The sequence below is a fragment of the Candoia aspera genome, chromosome 1, assembly GCF_035149785.1.
Source record: "Candoia aspera isolate rCanAsp1 chromosome 1, rCanAsp1.hap2, whole genome shotgun sequence".
NCBI lineage: Eukaryota > Metazoa > Chordata > Lepidosauria > Squamata > Boidae > Candoia > Candoia aspera.
In genome coordinates, this window is record NC_086153.1 from 94,291,643 (window position 1) to 94,311,531 (window position 19,889).

The 19,889-nt window shown below is 37.3% G+C and overlaps 1 protein-coding gene across 3 annotated transcripts in view; it reads left to right on the plus strand.

The window, feature by feature from the left end:
• Positions 1-19: 19 nt before the first annotated feature.
• Positions 20-19,889, plus strand: part of MED23 (mediator complex subunit 23) — a 47,538-nt gene continuing 27,668 nt past the window's right edge. Inside the window, exons 1-11 of one of the 3 annotated variants that reach the window (XM_063309977.1) lie at positions 27-156; positions 835-866; positions 967-1,054; positions 1,538-1,662; positions 1,801-1,912; positions 2,947-3,045; positions 3,877-3,978; positions 11,378-11,447; positions 13,111-13,223; positions 15,385-15,480; positions 16,118-16,135. In XM_063309977.1, the coding sequence (XP_063166047.1) occupies positions 106-156; positions 835-866; positions 967-1,054; positions 1,538-1,662; positions 1,801-1,912; positions 2,947-3,045; positions 3,877-3,978; positions 11,378-11,447; positions 13,111-13,223; positions 15,385-15,480; positions 16,118-16,135 (906 nt within the window). In that variant the 5' untranslated portion in view covers positions 27-105. Of the gene's footprint in view, positions 157-834; positions 867-966; positions 1,055-1,537; positions 1,663-1,800; positions 1,913-2,946; positions 3,046-3,876; positions 3,979-11,377; positions 11,448-13,110; positions 13,224-15,384; positions 15,481-16,117; positions 16,136-19,889 lie in introns of all 3 variants that reach the window. The other 2 variants (XM_063309969.1, XM_063309985.1) reach the window with 2 other exon arrangements.

The window sequence follows — 19,889 nt, forward strand, 5'->3', positions numbered from 1 at the left end:
GCCTTCCGGAGCACTCCCGGGAAGGGGAGCGGCGGGAGAGATCCTGTTGCTTCTTCTTCCGCCCGGCTCGTGGTGGGGTAAAGGGGGTGGCCTTGGGGTCGCGCCATGGCGGTCCCAATGGAGACGCAGTTGCAGAGTATCTTCGAGGAGGTGGTGGTGAGTCTCGCCGCCATCACCACCGCCACACAGTGGCCGCCGCCCCCTGAAGGCCGAGCCGGGGATGCAGCGGGGTGGGGGGAGGAACTGTGGATGTCAGATGTGGGGCAGGGACTCAATAGGCAGCCCTTGTTTCTGTTTGGTCCCCCACTTCCCTGCAGCAATTTCACTGTTCCGTGTCTTCAGAGAATAGTAGTATTGAATTTTCTAAATTAGCCTGTTGTCCTCAGATAGGACAAAAGACATAATCCTCGCATTCATTTAGCAGTCAAGTCAGTTTCTGTAGCCCAGGTTGCAGGACTTCCTCTGTCTCAGGTAGTAAAATACCTTGCACCGGCTGTGCACTAGATCAGTATTTTTATCAACCACCTCTCCATACCCCAAAGGTTTTCTTTTCTCTGACTACCAGCTTAGACCACCGGTTGATACCTGAATTTGGGATTTCGTTTTGCTCCATCCTTATCTTTTTCCACTTGTTTACAATGAAATTTACTAAAGTGCTTATACATACAGGGGAATTTTTACTTTTGGTTAGCTGGTTTTAGTAGATAATGTTTTACTTCAGAATGTTTCTTCCCCTGTCCACTCTGGATACTCTGATTTGAACATGGAGTAAAGGTGATGTAGGATAAAAGCTAATTTGTTCTTAGACAAATGATATATTTTTTTCTTTTATAGAAAACAGAGGTCATAGAGGAAGCTTTTCCTGGGTACGTGTACTACAACTATTTCCTAGTATAATTGTAGAGATTCTGTTGTAGTTACTAGTGGTGGAATACTTTATAAATAACTTGGCTTTACTTGTATTAGCATGTTTATGGATACACCAGAAGATGAGAGAACTAAATTAATTAGCTGTCTGAGTGCCTTTCGACAGTTCTGGAGCAATCTTTCCCAGGTAAGTATTTTATTTGTTGCTTATTTTTTTTAATGACATCCAATTACAATTTCTCTAGTCATTTCATAAGGTGACAGATCAGTTGTTCATAATCATAACATTTTCTGTCAATAACTTGGCTAATCTGTGATACCTGTAAATTCCCTGGCAGAGTTTCTAGTAGTTTCACAGGCAGATCCTGATGAACAGCTTATGGATAGGCTGCATTATCCTTTTCTAAGAGGATTGCCCATCTCTTTTCTACTGTTTACAGCTTCTATTTGTATATAGGCCTTTGGGTTTTTATGTAAGGCCTTAAATTATTTCAGCCTGAGAGTTTTATCAAAGTAAGAACAGTACAACCCAGAATTTTCAGTTGTTAATTCTTACGTTGAGATTGTATTGCTTATGGCAAGTTTTTATCCAGGTAAATCTTTTCACTGTTAGTTTTTAACAGATTAGGAAGTGAAGTCATTGAATGTATGTTAATTTTTTATTTTACAGGAATCTCATGAACAGTGTGTTCAGTGGATTGTAAGGTTCATACATAGTCAACATAGTCCTAAAAGAATTTCTTTTCTATATGACTGTTTAGCAATGGCTGTGGAGACTGGGTTACTGCCGCCTAGGTATGTTTCTTTCAGATAAACTGAAATAATGCAATGGAGAATTTATTACAGGAGATCAGTTGCTTAGAGATGATAATAATGATACATGAGATTTGCTTAGAAAATATACCACTCATTTTTTTTCTTCAATTTTTCTAGAATGGTTTGTGAATCTCTGCTGAATTCTGACAATCTAGAATGGGAAAGGACACAGCTTTGGTCTCTGACATTTAAACTTGTTCAAAAAATAATTGGTGGTGTAGATTACAAGGTAATAACTATAGATATATACTATGTCCTATTTTTTTATAATGCAGCATTAATATCTTCCTTATATTTTTATTTGGGTGCATACTTATAAAATATAAAAATAAAATTTATTTATTTGTTTTTAGGATTTATAAGGCCGTCCGACTCAAACAGTGTAACTCTCGATGGCATACAGCAGAAAAAACAAACAACAACCCCCCCCCATATAATGTTGTACAATATATAACATTAAAATTAAATGTCTATTGTAAAGGTAGGAGATAGGTCTATAGTTTACCCTGACATAGGTTATAATGACCTATGGGCCATAACATAGACTATAATGAATTCAGTAGTAGAATTGGAGGGACCTTTATTACATGCTCCAGTGATTCTATTATTTTAGCTGATGTTACAATCTAAGTTATTACCGGATCAGTCAACACTACAAGTATTTCTGGTTGTAAGGGTTCATACGAGATCATCTCAAATGGGTTGGAACACACGTTGTCCTTCTCATCCACTTCCTTCACTCATTGTTATACGATTGTAGGCCATGCATGCATATCTGATCTGTAGGACCAGATATAAAAGGAGGACGTTTGTCGTCTTGGGTTGGGGTCATGGCAGAGCCATTAGAGATGAATGGAGATATCAGATGCAGGAAGTACTCTGTCATCTGCCTTGATTCCACTCCATCAAGAAGATCACTGCTCAGCAGTTTGCTTCTGCACATAGTTCTCCTAAATTACATCAGGGAAGCAACATGTAACTTCTAACTAGAGAGAGCGCTGAACAACATCTAACTCACCTGAAGAATCTATGCAAATGTTTTTGCAGGGTTTTTTTTTTTAAAGGCAAATCAGGTAGCACAACTGGAATAAAAAAGCTTACGTGTGGATACATTCTACTCTAGATACAGTAGAATGACAGGCATAAAATGTTTTTATACAATTTGGTATTAGTGTTGTAATTTTAATTCATGTATTTTATACAAAATTAAAAGACGATTTTTGAATTTTACATTTTTCTCATAATTTGATCTGTGTGTTATAGGGTGTACGAGACCTTTTGAAGGGTATCCTAGAAAAAATCCTAACTATTCCTAACACTGTGAGCTCTGCTGTTGTGCAGCAACTATTAGCAGCAAGAGAGGTAAGCATGTGAAATGGAGAAAATTAGACCTGAGTGGCTTCCTGTTTTCCAATCTAATAGTTCAAAGTTTATATTTAAATTTTACAAAAAGAGAGAGAACTAAGAAACATTTTGAAACTTTTCTGCTAATGAAAGTTATTTTGTAATTTGTAAAATATATTTGGAGATATTAATAGCACTTTTCAATAGATATTGCTTCCCTGAGGTACTCAGCATAGGCAGTTCTTTGTTTAAAGTGAGCTATTTACAAATGCTAAAAATACGTGGATTGTAATATTTAAATTTAGTTTGCTTTGCTGCTTTTGTGTTACGTCCTAAAACAAAAGAAAAGACCATTCTTTCTTCTCCAGTCCTCCTGAAAATGTTTAATGTTTCCAAATGTAATATTTTCATTGCACTTACACTGTTTTTTTTAAACTCTGAAACATGTATAATTTAAATAAACCTGTTTACGGCCCAGCATATTTTGAGCATAATTTTAAAACTGAATACTGTGTATATTTATTTAATTCCAGTATGGTAGGAAATCTTACCTCATAGCAAATAGTCCCATAATTGAAATAGGGCCAGTGAGAAACAAGAGCATAACTGTGGGAACTCATGAGATCTTCAGAAATATGGCAACGGTTTAGGAGGTAGAACTACACCGGTGAATGCAAAATATCTAACATTTTTTAAAAAGAAGATGGAACAGAGAAGAATAAAATGGAAGTATTTCTGGAAGAAGATATGGGAAGCTGACTAGAGCTCTGGGCAGGATTTCACACTGCACCATTTCAGATATTGGTTGTATAAATGTAACTCTTCTCTGGTTTGTTGGTTTTTCCTTAGGTTGTTGCATATATTTTGGAAAGGAATGCATGCTTATTACCTGCTTACTTTGCAGTCACAGAAATCCGAAAGTTGTATCCAGAAGGAAAACTTCCTCACTGGGTAAGAGTTAATGTTTAAAAATAAAAAACATCTTGAAAAGCAGATGTCTCAAGAGTGATGGTTTTTTGGAAAATTGGCCCTTAATGCACAACTGATCTCTATATATTGTATGCTCTCCTGTATGGTCAGTTTGTGCCTTTTAAACTCTACATCATTGTAAGTTGTTTTGATTCCTTGTGAAATGATGATAACCACAAGAATCTGTTGTATCACTCTTCTGGTAATTGAAATGACTATATAGTCATATTGGCAATCCAGCAAAATTTATTGGTCTGCACAAATTTCTAGTAATAGTACAGTATCTTTTTAAAAGGTATTATTGTTGTATTATTATATAAAAGAAAAAATTAATACAAATGAAAGTTTAAAAGAATATAAAAATAGGTAGTACAGGTAAGAGAGCCAGTTTGGTGTAGTGGTTAAGGCATCAGGCTAAAAACCAGGAGACTGTGAGTTCTAGTCCCGCCTTAGGCACAAAGCCAGCTGAGGGACCTTGGGCCAGTCACTTTCTCTCAACCCTAGGAAGGAGGCAGTAGCAAACCACTTCTGAAATCTTGCCAAGAAAACTCCACAGGCATGTTCAGGTAGTCACCAGCAGTCAACAGTGACTCGAAGGGATAAAAGAAAGACAGAAAGATAGAAAACAGATAAATAACCCAAAAATAAAAGTATGGGTGGATAACCAACAGATCTAAAATATCATATCACTAATATGCTCTAGTTGTCATGAGTACTGATGGCGAGCAGGAGGGGGCCTCTATCCAGGGTGGAAAACGCATGCGTAGTACTGAGGAATTAAGCAGCCATTCAAAGAGAGACAGATCAGACCCGCCTTAACTTTTGGGGTTTATCTGTCTGGGTTTTTCCCACGCTTCATTTTGTTAGGATTCTGTTTTATGTAGCAGTAATAAACACCAGAGACCTACTCCTCATCTCAGCGTGATTTCTGACTGTTAGGACACTAGTACAGTGTTTCTTAAAGTGTAGTTCTAGGAACCTGGAATCCCCCAAGACCCTCTCAGGGGTCTGCAAAATGAAAATTATTTGCTAGCCTGTGTTGAAAAATAATGCAATATTAAAATCCCATGAAACAATCATGAGAAACGGTAGCGGCAGCAATTGCATCAATTTTAACTTTTAATATGGTAAATATTAACCCATACAAACAATAGCTCTTTTGGGGTCCTCCATAATTTTTACAAGTGGAAAGGGGTCTTGAGAGAAAAAAGTTTAAGAAACACTGCTTTAGTACATCATTAAGTGCCTGTGATACTATAAGAATTTTATATCCATTTTCTAATCAAAGTACGTCTCTATAAAATTTTAAAGGTTTAACACAATTGAAGACATTAAAAAAAGAAAAAGAGAAACTAGAAACAAAGAATATACAGTGTTAAGACAACACTGTAAATTATACAGTATGTCAAGTTAGAATGTAAATTCTAAAACCCAGATTGTCGATATGGCACAAATCCATGTATAAAATTGTAAAATACTTTCCGAGTAGAATTGAATTGTATATCAGATTTACTTTTAAATACTTTTATTCTAGACATCAGAGCATACTCTCACAATTTGGTCAGCCATTCTTCCATATAGGGAATCAAAGATCTTCTCCAGTATCAAGCATGTAAAGTCCTTGCAACCGTTAATATATACAATGCCAATTCGATATATTTTGAAGGAATGTATGGTTTAGTGAAGTTTAATAAAAATATCCCAGGATGGAATGGGATTACAACTTTCAGAATTTATTCCATTCTGCAATGGGTTACTTTGCAGTATTGTTGAGTTTTACAACATTGCCACCACACATGGAAGAAGGATCCAAATTGTTAAATTTCTAGCATTTTTCAGAAAAAAAGAATTATTCAATTTAGCATCAAGACTGGAGTGATGTACCAATGATAAAACATCTTGTACCAGTTCTTTCTGAGTATAATATTCAAGGTGAATTTACTGTTCTTTTCCATTGAAATTCCCACTGTTCTGTCTTTATACCTCTATTTATATTGTGCATCCAATTTAATCATACAGTTTTCAACTTGTTTTGGTTCTGAGTTCTGTTTCACTGCTTACAAATTGTGCCTAACAAATGTTTGTTATTACGTACTATAAGATTTTCAAATTCAGTCAAGTTTTTCACTGTTCTCCCTTGTTTCTATAATTATTTTGTTGCAGTGCTACTTATTTGAAAATATTGGAACCAGTTAAGTGTGGAAGAGCGCTGTATAATAAGAGACTCGAAAGATCTTAAGATTGTCCTGTTAACAATAAAATCTTGCAGTCTGAACAAGCTGTTGTCTCTCCACTGAGCATATTTTAGTGCATTCATCTTCATAAAAATAGACATTCAATAACAAAACTAGAGGGGAAAAATCTAGACTTACTCTTTTCCTGTATTTATCCCAAACATTCAATAAGTTACTTAATATGGCACAGATTCTTAAGAATTGTCTATTTCTATTTGTGTTGACCCAAATATATCTTTGCATGCCCTCTGGAAGATCAACCTCTTCCATAGAAGTGATGGAACTATGAAGAAATATAATCTATTCTGAAATCCAGAACAGCTGGTATGATAGTACAATCCAAAGTTCAGATCCGCTAGACAACCTCATTCTTTTGAATTCTGCAAGTTCTTGAATTTAATTTTTGACCTTTTATTAGACTATATATAATTCATTACTTGTCTTGCCAGTCGTTCAATACCTTATTATCAATTAAAACTGGAATAGTTTGAAATAGAAAATTTAGTCTTGGTAGAATATTCATTTTCTTCAGCAAAGGATCGTTACCTTGTCATGGTGCTGGAGCTTGAGCACCTCAATGATGCCATGAGCTAAACCGTGAAGGGCCACCCAAGACGGGAAGGTCATGACAGAGAGGTCAGACTAAATGCGATCCCTGGGGAAGGTAATGGCAACCCACCTCAGTATTCTTGCCGTGAAAACTAAATGGATCAGTACAACCAGAGATATGTCGGTATACCATCAGAAGATGAGACCCCCAGGTCGGAAGATGGTCAAAATGCTACTGGGGAGGAACAGAGGATGAGCTCAACTAGCCCCAGACGTGATGACGCAGCTAGCTCAAAGCCGAAAGGACGGCTAGCGGCCGACGGTGCTGGTGGTGAACGGCGAATCCGATGTTCTAAGGATCAACACACCATTGGAACCTGGAATGTAAGATCTATGAGCCAGGGCAAATTGGATGTGGCTATTGGTGAGATGTCAAGATTAAAGATAGACATTTTGGGCGTCAGTGAACTGAAATGGACTGGAATGGGCCACTTCACATCAAATGACCACCAGATCTACTACTGCGGACAAGAGGACCACAGAAGAAATGGAGTAGCCTTCATAATTAATAGTAAAGTGGCTAAAGCAGTGCTTGGATACAACCCAAAAAACGACAGAATGATCTCAATTCGAATTCAGGGCAAGCCATCTAACATCACAGTGATCCAAATATACGCCCCAACCAAAAATGCTGAAGAAGCTGAAGTAGAGCAGTTCTATGAGGATCTGCAGCACCTACTGGACAACACGCCTAAAAGAGATGTTATTTTCATCACAGGAGACTGGAATGCTAAGGTGGGCAGTCAAATGACACCTCGAATTACAGGTAAGTATGGCCTGGGAGAACAAAACGAAGCAGGACACAGGCTGATAGAATTTTGCCAAGACAATTCACTCTGCATAACAAACACTCTCTTCCAACAACCTAAGAGACGGCTTTATACATGGACTTCACCAGATGGACAACACCGAAATCAGATTGATTACATCCTTTGCAGCCAAAGGTGGCGGACATCTGTACAGTCGGTAAAAACAAGACCTTGAGCTGACTGTAGTTCAGATCACGAACTTCTTCTTGCACAATTTAGGATCAGACTAAAGAGATTAGGGAAGACCCACAGATCAGCTAGATATGAGCTCACTAATATTCCTAAGGAATATGCAGTGGAGGTGAAGAATAGATTTAAGGGACTGGACTTAGTAGATAGGGTCCCGGAAGAACTCTGGACAGAAGTTGGCAGCATTGTTCAGGAGGCGGCAACAAAATACATCCCAAAGAAAGAGAAAACCAAGAAGGCAAAATGGCTGTCTGCTGAGACACTAGAAGTAGCCCAAGAAAGAAGGAAAGCAAAAGGCAACAGTGATAGGGGGAGATATGCCCAATTAAATGCAAAATTCCAGAGGTTAGCCAGAAGAGATAAGGAATTATTTTTAAACAAGCAATGCGCGGAAGTGGAAGAAGACAATAGAATAGGAAGGACAAGAGACCTCTTCCAGAAAATTAGAAACATTGGAGGTAAATTCCAGGCCAAAATGGGTATGATCAAAAACAAAGATGGCAAGGACCTAACAGAAGAAGAAGAGATCAAGAAAAGGTGGCAAGAATATACAGAAGACCTGTATAGGAAGGATAACAATATCGGGGATAGCTTTGACAGTGTGGTCGGTGAGCTAGAGCCAGACATCCTGAAGAGTGAGGTTGAGTGGGCCTTAAGAAGCATTGCTAATAACAAGGCAACAGGAGACGACGGCATCCCAGCTGAACTGTTCAAAATCTTGCAAGATGATGCTGTCAAGGTAATGCATGCTATATGCCAGCAAATTTGGAAAACACAAGAATGGCCATCAGACTGGAAAAAATCAACTTATATCCCCATACCAAAAAAGGGAAACACTAAAGAATGTTCAAACTATCGAACAGTGGCACTCATTTCACATGCCAGTAAGGTAATGCTCAAGATCCTGCAAGGTAGACTTCAGCAGTTCATGGAGCGAGAATTGCCAGATGTACAAGCTGGGTTTAGAAAAGGCAGAGGAACTAGAGACCAAATTGCCAATATCCGCTGGATAATGGAAAAAGCCAGGGAGTTTCAGAAAAACATCTATTTCTGTTTTATTGACTATTCTAAAGCCTTTGACTGTGTGGACCATAACAAATTGTGGCAAGTTCTTAGTGGTATGGGGATACCAAGTCATCTTGTATGCCTCCTGAAGGATCTGTATAACGACCAAGTAGCAACAGTAAGAACAGACCACGGAACAACGGACTGGTTTAAGATTGGGAAAGGAGTATGGCAGGGCTGTATACTCTCACCCTACCTATTCAACTTGTATGCAGAACACATCATGCGACAAGCTGGCCTTGAGGAATCCAAGGCTGGAGTTAAAATCTCTGGAAGAAACATTAACAATCTCAGATATGCAGATGATACCACTTTGATGGCTGAAAGTGAAGAGGAACTGAGGAGCCTTATGATGAAGGTGAAAGAAGAAAGTGCAAAAGCTGGCTTGCAGCTAAACCTAAAAAAAACCAAGATTATGGCAACCAGCTTGATTGATAACTGGCAAATAGAGGGAGAAAATGTAGAAGCAGTGAAAGACTTTGTATTCCTAGGTGCAAAGATTACTGCAGATGCTGACTGCAGTCAGGAAATCAGAAGACGCTTAATCCTTGGAAGAAGAGCAATGACCAATCTCGATAAAATAGTTAAGAGCAGAGACATCACACTGACAACAAAGGCCCGCATAGTTAAAGCAATGGTGTTCCCTGTAGTAACATATGGCTGCGAGAGCTGGACCATAAGGAAGGCTGAGCGAAGGAAGATCGATGCTTTTGAACTGTGGTGTTGGAGGAAAATTCTGAGAGTGCCTTGGACTGCAAGAAGATCCAACCAGTCCATCCTCCAGGAAATAAAGCCAGACTGCTCACTTGAGGGAATGATATTAAAGGCAAAACTGAAATACTTTGGCCACATAATGAGAAGACAGGACACCCTGGAGAAGATGCTGATGCTAGGGAGAGTGGAAGGCAAAAGGAAGAGGGGCCGACCAAGGGCAAGATGGATGGATGATATTCTAGAGGTGACGGACTTGTCCCTGGGGGAGCTGGGGGTGTTGACGACCGACAGGAAGCTCTGGCGTGGGCTGGTCCATGAAGTCACGAAGAGTCGGAAGCGACTAAACGAATAAACAACAAAGAATATTCATTTTAACTGCTGCAATTCTTCCTAAGCAAAACTAATTTAATTTCTTTCATCTAGAAATATCTATGTTTCTAATTTGATAATGGAATAGAATTTTACTGTTTTTTTGTCAAAATGTTCCCTAAATATTTGACCTTTTTAGCCTCTTAGTCAGTACACAAATTTACTGTTCATCCTCTGCCAAATTCCATGTCAGCATTTGAGTTTCCTCTTTACTGATTCTGTACCCAGACACCAAACCATGTTGTTTGTATATGTTCCATCAGCGTTATTAAGGAAATTCTGGGCTGAGTGATTGTTAGTATATTGTCATCAACAAATAATTTCAATTTTTTCTTGTGGAGCTAATTTCATCCCCAAGATTCTTTTTTTAGTGTATTTGAATTGCCAGTGCTTCTAGTACTAATAAAAATAAAGGAGAGAGGAAATCCTTGTTTTGTTCCCTTTGATATAGTGCATTGCTGAGAAGGAAGATCATTTACAACGATTTTAGCTTTTTGTTCTTTACAAATACTTTGTATCCATGTCCAAACATTAGGATTCTAGCCCATTTATTTTAAGAACTGCAACTCAAAAGGTCCATTCCAAATTGTCAAAGGCTAAAGATAAATCATGGCCAATTTTTGTTTTTTCTGATTTATCAATAACATTTAAAATATATCTAATATTATTTCTAATATCCCTCTTTATTTGATCGGCTGTATTATCTTAAACAGAAAGCCTGTTAGCAAGGATTACTGTAAAGCGTTTAGAATCCACATTCAGTAAAGAGATGGGTCTATATGCTTCAGGACGAGTTGAATCCTTCTTTCTAAATCAAGGAAATAAAATCTTACTTCCATGATGAAGGGAGTCCTTCACATACCTGAATCTCATTCATTACTTAATTACAGGTTTCATCCGTATTTCTTGAAAAGTCTGGTAATAGATTGCAGAAATACCATTGGGTCCTGGAATTGTGTTCAGTTTTACCTTTTTAGTTGCCTCTTTAGTTTCATCTTCAGTTATTGGTCAGTTAAGAGCCTCTTTTTGTTGATTTGTAAATTTTGTTTCAGTTGACTGATTGGGAGGGGAGCCCATTGTTAATGAACATTTGATAAATTGAAAGCTGCATTATTAGTCTATTTTATGTCATTTGCCTCGTTATGGCACCCTGCAAATTACATCATTTGTACCTTTTATATCATTTGCAGGATGATGATGTTATGCAAACTATGTAAATTGATAAAGATTACTTCATTGCATAACGAGGTAAATCATTGCATGTGAAGTCCATTGCACTGCAGTTTTCATGGTAATTTGCAAACTGTGATTTCTGGTTTTTGAATTAATCTGTAATTGTGACTAGCATTTAAATCTTTAAGATGATTTTTTTAATATATTATATTTTTTTAGTTGTTAGGCAACCTTGTATCAGATTTTGTGGATTCCTTCAGGCCTACAGCAAGGATAAATTCCATCTGTGGTAAGCATTTACTGGATATGTAGCAATTGTACTTGGGGAAACTGAAGGATTAACTCTCTCTAGTCTATAAAGTTTGAAGACATTTAATATGTCTGTTTATTACCTGTAGTTACCATTGGTTCCTGGGCACCAGTAATCTATCATTTGGTATCAAACAAAACAGACCAGTTAACAGAACAGAGGCTACAGATTTGGTCATCGGGCTAAACATGGCATGATAAGAACTTATTTATTGCATTTCTATCCCTCCTTTTCTTTTGATAGCTCGAAGTAGAGCATATAGGGTCTCCTTGAATGTTATCCACGGAACAACTGCCCTGTGAAATAGGCTGAACTAAGAAAGAGTGACTGGCCCAAAGTCATCCAATGAGTTCAGTGATCAAGTGAAGCCCAGCACGTTAACTGTTGCACTACACAAATGGCTTGTGCAGTGTTTCCTGGGTTTGTAAGAAGCACGATTGATAGTAATTCTGCTTACCTTGCAGGCCCATAAAGCAGCATAGGAAAGAGAGCTTTGTTCTAGCTTCTGGCTCTGTGGGTAGAGGCGTTTGCATAGGTCCATCTTGTGTGTCAGTTACATCCCTTCCTGAATCAGGAGGCCCTTCTCACTGTCACTCATGCCCTGGACACCTCCTGCCTGAGCTACTGCAATGTGGTCTACTTGGGGCTCCCCTTGAAAACCATTCAGAAACTGTAGCTGGTCCAAAATAACAGCAGTGCAAATAGTTAATGGTACTCCTTGTTTTACCCATGTAATGCTGCTGCTCCATGAGCTGCACTGGTTTCCCGTGAGCCTCTGGTGCATTCAAGCTGGTGGTTATGACCTATAAATCCCTTCATGGCTTAGGTCCTGGTTATCTTTAGGACTCTTCATTGTTGTTTCTGCTGAGCCAGTAAGATCCAGATGAACTAACATCAGCTGTAAAGGTTGTCATCTTGTGGAACCTAGGAGTTGCGCCTTATTGGTGGCTGCCTGTGGATCAGCATTCTTCCTGAGACCTACATGGCCTCAATCTTGTTGGGCTTTCATAAAGACCTGGGTCTTTTTAGGGGGCCCTGGGGTAGGGAATGCATCCCTAATGCATTTTTAATTTTATTTTTGGGAGTGTATCTGTATTAAATACCTTTCTCTGATGCATGGCAGTTGTGGTTGATTTTGTCCTTTGTGTTATTTTTATCTGTCACTTTTACTAGTTGTTTTAACACTGTTATGTCAGCTGCCAACAGTTGTACTATTAATTGAGCCAGCATACAAATTGGGAAGATAGGGAGAGAGAGAGGGAGAAAACCTTTGCAAGGGGGCAGGGTTCAATGGTCAGGTCCAATTCCCATGGCCAAGGTACTACAGATAGTATTTCTAGAGAAGATTAGATCTTCGGATTATATACTTTCGTCTATAAAATGAAAATCTCTAATAATAAAAACAACTGGAAAGCTGAAATTTGGTACTCATATAGCTCAGGATAACTTGATTATCTAAAATATCTGAAAATGGGACATGTTGACATTTAAAATACCTATAAAGTACAATCTGCAGCTATCTCTATGAAGCTTTGCATGTTTATAAGCAAGTAACAATATCCCAGTTACTGTAACCATTACATTTAGGGTGTGATATACTTTGTGAATTATTCTTTCTCTCCTTGGTGTCCAATGCATTCAGGACGATGTAGTCTTCTTCCTGTAGTGAACAACTCTGGTGCTATTTGCAATTCATGGAAGCTGGACCCTACAACACTTCGTTTTCCACTGAAAGGCCTTTTGCCGTATGATAAGGTATATGTGCATGTGCCATTTGCGAATGCTGTGAAGTATAACTGCATAGAATAGATAAGCATATTAGTCCTATTGCAAAAATTCAGTGGAATTCGAGATTTAGCTTATTAATTGGATGCTTTTAAAAGAAACATTAAACAGGTGTTGTTGTTTTTTCTGAACGCTTGGGGGATGCCCCAGACATTGCAGTAATCTTGGAAAACAGAGAGATGCTTTCCCTCCCTCCCTCCTTTCTTTCCTTCCTTTCATATGATTAGGGAGATTCTCCTTATCTATTAGAAAGTAGAATAGGAGGATAAAGCATCTTGCTGACCTTAAAGTGAGCCTTGGAAAGGTTTTGATGGCAACAAGATGTCTCAGAGATTCCCTTAAATTTATTCAAAGGAAAGGAAACTATTTTAAAAAAGAGTCTTCTCATAATGCAGCAAATCAGGATCAATCCTGGGCACAGTATAAGGCATGCACATTCGATATGCAGTACCTCTTCCAATATTATTTATGATTTATTTGAAACAGTAATATGCTGTCCATGCTGCATTAAGTTTTAGGTAACTCACAACAAGTAACAAAACAATTATTCCAAACCACAGAAATATAAAATACAAAGTATCAGCAAGAAAAACAGTACAGCAAGAATATTTTTTTAAAAACCTGCCAGAAGGTTATTAATGAGGAAACGAGATTTCCATCAAAAAAAGGTTCCAGAGCGACTGAAAAGAAGCCCAAATAAAATACAAACGACCTTAGTTCTATTTGGATACTAAGCAGTTATAGTAGCAACTAATTGGACCTGCACCTTGAATGAGTCCTGCTTTTGTACCCATTAAAGTTCTGTGGATAAATTTACACCTTTCTTTTGACTGTGATTATTTGCTGTTAATTTTCCAACATAAAATGCTTCAAAAACAAAGATGGTAAAATCATTGGGAATATGACTTCTTGTCCACTAGGGTTAGCCTCAGTGCAAATGAAGAGTTGTTGGTTTTTTTTCAAATTTTTAAATCTTTTGTAAACTTCATGCAGCTGTTTCAAAAACTGTCCCCAGTAATTTGTACACTGACAAAACCTCTAGCGGGATTGCCAGTGAAGCAGAGGGGCCCTGTGCCTGGAGGCAACTGGAAACATCCTCTAGAGCAGGGTTTCTCGGCCAGGGTCCAATGGCACCCTCGGGTTCCGCAAGAGGTCCCTAGGGGTTCCCTGGGAGGTCACAATTTATTTAAAAAATTATTTCAAATTCAGGAAACTTCACATTAAAGATGTAAGTTTCATTATTTTTAGTTTAAGAACACTGTTAATGCATACGTGCAGGCCTACACATGGAACGCATATAATAATTTTGTGACCTCTGGCCTATATTGGAGCCTGAGTGTGCAAGGGTTCCCCGAGGCCTGAAAAATATTTCAAGGGTTCTTCCAGGGTCAAAAGGTTGAGAAAGGCTGTTCTAAAGCAACCCTATTCCTGAGATATGGTCTGCAGTATGCTAGGTCTAAAAAAGCAGATACTGTTCTTGCAGACATCACAGCCATTTGTATGATGCAAAGCGAGGTATGGTACTTTATTGAGGCCGAATGCATTGTAAAGCTCCTCTTTTAGAGGCTTTGCACAGTCTGATTTCCCTGTCTGTAGATAAATGATTCTGCCAGATGTTGCCTGATATTTGTAATGAATTGCTCCTGTCATCTAAAAAAATGAAGCCTGAGATAAGAGAAATCATTTAAGATTAAAGAGACAATTTGACATGTATCAAAGTTAATGCTTTCCTTCAGCAGTTGGCAGTCTTTTCAGGTCTGGGCACTCTCACGTGCTTCTTTGCATGGTAGACTCCTTCAAAAAAAATGTCTGAAGTCATGTGTAAGACTTCTTTCAATCTCACCCAACAATTTCAGTTTGGTTACGGGAAATCTTGTGAGTTCTCACGTGTGAATGCCCGCATAGTGCAAGACTGGATGATCTTGCAATACATCAGTCAAATGTTAGTCTATGTGTTTGTTTTAGCTGAAGGATTTGCAAAGGCTGGCTGGGGGTATCACAGGTGCTTTAGTGCTCATGGGTGTGACGTTGCCAAATGCTGCTTTATGTGGACAGTGCATTTGCTTTCAGTTTTCAAATTTACTTTGTGCCAATAGGTTGGGATTTGTTTGCTTTTATTCTTGTTTTCAAGGATCTGTTTGAGCCTCAGACTGCCTTGTTGCGGTATGTGCTGGAGCAACCCTATTCCCGAGATATGGTCTGCAATATGCTAGGTCTAAACAAGCAGGTACTGTATTGTGCTGTAATGGCTTTTCCTTTGCATAGAACCTGCACTTTTCTTTTCTCTTTTTCTTTGCTGTAGCTAACTAAGCAAAACAGTTGAGGATCAGATCATATTTCCCCTTCAATATTATTGCAGTTAGGTTAATTGGGCACGGTTATTTCTGTTACTTACATATTGCTTTAAAGACTTCTAAATTGAAAGATAGTTTTTTGGTTTTTTTTTAAAGGATATTTTTGGCATTGCTTTTTTTCCCTATAAGGCCAGCCTCAAATATACCCTGGACAGATTTTGATCTACAGCAGACAAACTTCTCATTCAATATTGATTAACTGATGGGTGGTGGTGATAGATGTATTGCTTAGATGAATAGTCCATAGAATTTGTCTGTTGAATGCCTTGGCATGTTTTCATTACCTTTGCTGGTAATGAATAGTCTACTGTTAAGTGATATTTACTTATTTTATTTAAGGTTTTTGTGCTTTTTTTTTTTTTTTTTGTCTTTTGCCTGACCATGTGGGTGGGCTTGTCTGATTTGGGGTAACTTGAGGCTGGCCTCATAGTCACTGTTTTGTCTTTTCTTTTTTTCTTCCTTTATTTTTGTTCTGTCCTGTCTTGTCCTGCCCATCCTCCAATGCTCTAGACCTTGAACATTGCTCAGGTATGTTCACAACCTTACTGTTGTATTGTGACTAACGATTCGCTGGCTGCTTTTTAGCCACTGATTCCAGTTCGAGAATACACATCTGGCCAGGGCTTGAAATTGGTGGGACCAGCACATGCAATGATAAGAGCAACTTCCTCTTCAATCAGAGGTTATGAGATTACCAAAGGATATTCATAGCCAGTTCAGTACCTGGACAAGATTTATCCGTTACTGTCCAATCCTTCCATTGTTATTTTTGTTCAGACTATAAAATCTCTAAAAAAACAAAGTTGGCATGAAAAGATCTGAAAGAAAATTCCCTTTTTTGAATTTAACATTACATAAGATTTGTAAATAAAAATTCAACTTGACTAGGAAAGGTCATTCTCAGCCTCTAATAAATGCCCTCACAAGAAGCTCCAAATGGGCTGAACTAGGTAGAAGAAAAAAGGAGGAAAATTTTGAAAATTTGCAACTTTTACTTACTGTCTAGGCTTGCCTGTTTGTACACTGAAATATTGGCAATTTCAGTCTGTTTCTGATCTAACTTTATTTTAAGCAAAGTACGATGGCGTTGGTGTTTGCAATACTATAGTGAAGGTTGTGTCAGTGTTTTCATTCTGAAAAAAACTCTTTATTTCATGGATTGTGCTTGACCATGACATTTGCTTGAAAATAAAACATTGGTACAGTAAATAAATAAATAAATAAATCCCCACTCCCACAATCTTTGAAACACTTCCACATGTTATTTTGGGAAAGCCTTCCACTTTATAGCTGAATTTAAAATACTTTGGCCATAATGCAGAACCTGAACTGTGTAGTGTGGATTGTGGCAGATTGAGCTGTTGGAACACAACAACTTCTTTTCCATAGATGGCAAGAAGAAAGTCCTATTTACATGCAGACTATTCCTTCCCTGTATCTTGGCTACATATCTGCCCAATTCAGTGAGCTCCCAGTACACTTCAAAATTATACTGCACATTAAATTCCTTGTGTGCTCAGAGGTTTCACTGTATGACAGCATATCAAATTTTGTAGTATGGCACATGTGTTCATTTTTCTATAAAAAGATAAAAATCGATTAGAATGGAGAACAGCATGCTAATCAATGGGCCAGTTCACCTTTGACAAAGGGACATGCAATGATGCTTGATTGCTAAACCCACAGACTTTGAGAGGCAGGTGGCATCTTCATGCAAATGAGAAAACTCCCTGGAGATATGTCAGTCAATCTATTGTTATCTTCTGAAGGTACCACTCTTCATTAAAAAAAAATCAAAGTGCTTTACAAAAATTAGAATAGCAACACAATTACAATTCCTTGCTGTTCTCCCCTCTGCATTATTTGAATAGTCAACTGATATCAGTTCTTTGGTATTTATAAATGCATACTATTCTATATACTTTTTAGGTTATTTAGCATCCCACAAAACATATATACATAGCAGACAAACTCATTACATAAAATAGTAATTGATCTATAGGATTGACAGAGTTTATCATATTACTTGACCTTGTGTACCTAGCTTTGTTAGCTTTTTTAAAGCTGTATTCTTACACTTTATCTTTCCTCTTTGTTAAATAGCTTCCTACAGGAAGGATTTTCTGATGTGTTAGAAAAGATAAAAATTACTAAGTCTATTAACCATAAAGATCCTGAATTTTTCTGTATGTGGAGTTTTTTCTCTCCGTCTAAGCACATTCAAACCATACAAAGTCCTTAAAGAGGCACAACTTTCTCCCCCCAATTGCTTGGGAAAGGGAAGTGAGCTCTATATTTATTTCTTTTTCAGATTTAATTACTGCCCATCTCCCCTAAAAGAGAAACATTGAACTCCAAAAGTTTAAACAAGATACTGTCTGTATTTCCTTTCTGCTATGTTTATAGAGCCCTGCTTACTGCCTCCCTCAAATCTTTTTTTCAACTTTACAGTATATTAATGCTTTTGAATTAAGAATGAAGATTTTGTGGGTTAAACTCTTTAAAGTTTCATGATACTAATTTTAGAAATGAAATGTAACAGTCATCGCCTAATGCTCTTTCAATCTTCATTATGAGTTACGAAACACTGAGACTTATCGCTTAGTCTAAATTTTCCTAGAGCAAACAGTTATAGTCAAGCATCGAAACCTGGAATTAATGGTTTTTTAATGGAAATGCTGACAAACTCTGAGTTGTAGGTGTGCTGCCATAATAACAACAGTCTGTGAATTTTTTTGTTCATTTGTCAGTGGAAAAGCATGGAAGAATCATGTGTGACATTTCTTGATGGGAATTCAGAGCTGATGCTGCAAATTACATCAGCTGGCCAATATTCAAATTGTGCAAATTAGTGGTTGATAGATAACCTGCTGGGACATAGGGGGTATGTTGAGATATCTTCGGTACTTTAGAGCTTAGACAACAATATCACAGCTGGTTATAGTCTCACCAAAATTTCATTAATTTGATATTGCACATTGCTAACAAATCATTCAGTTGAAATACACTTTAAAAATATAAGCCTGCCTGCTCACACTACTCCATGTGCCAAGTGTGTTTTTCTCCTGCAGATAAAAATCTAGGGATATGAAGTGAAATGTGGTATGGCCTATCCATGTGATCTGTCTTCCTTGATTTTCTTAGGAACAGTTCTTTGGATAAGGTGAACAGTCTAAGTGTTATTACACGAGAATGGTTGGTTGGTTGGTTTTATTTTATTTTATTTTATTTTATTTTATTTTATTTTATTTTATTTATTTTATTTTATTTTATTTTATTTTATTTTATTTTATTTTATTTTATTTTATTTTATTTTATTTTATTTTCATATGGGAGTCCTGAGATATGCTAACGGGAAAAATATTTTTTTCTGCCATTCTCTTTCTGCCACACATTCCAATAATAATTCTGTCCTTTTCTTTGATTTTTTTTTATTTCCAAGAATAATCCCTTTATAATTACGTGTTAGGAAATTACTCTCAAATGACTTCTCCAATATTTGTTTCTGTAAATAGATTACCAGAGTGGAGCTCTCTTTCCAATTTAGTTGATCTGAATAGGACAATGATGATTCACCTCTTATCAAGATGGGACATTGACTTTTAAGGAACATGCTATTTGAAAATTGTTTCCTTTGTTTGTTTTTTGAAATTGAAAAGAAACGATTTGTTTCAGAGTTGTTTCTGGGTATTTCTAGTCCAAACAATAGCCCCAGATCTTACTCCATTTAGATTATATTTATTATAATCATCATCATTTGTATACTGTCCTTTTTCCAAGAGGAATCTAGAGCAGTGTTTCAGAAAACCCCAGTATAAACCATACACTCTAAATAAATTAAAAAACAAGAATTAAAAGAAAGCCTGTATAGATGCTTGTGAAATTTGTCAGATATTTGTTCATTCAGAATCTAGACTCATTAATAGAAGAGAAGTTTGGATAGTTCATTTTTTATAAGAACAATGCCTTTCCTAGGTAGTCATGATTTATAGATAAAAGGGCTACTTCATCAGTCTTACTGACATCACCCCTTATTAAAATTGATTTAAAAACTATCATCTTTTCAGTCCATATTGTATTTCCTCAAGCAAAATTTTTACCAGTGTTCACATTCTTAAAAAATCTATTTAAAGTAATAAATCGTTTAGCTGATAATAAGTTTTGTATCTGCCCTGCTTGCTGCAGTTCAATATCTGGCTTCGGCCCAAAGTTTATGAACTAAGCATTTAATTGGCGTTAATGGATGTCAGAAAAGAAAAAAGGAAAGAGCCATTTCATATTA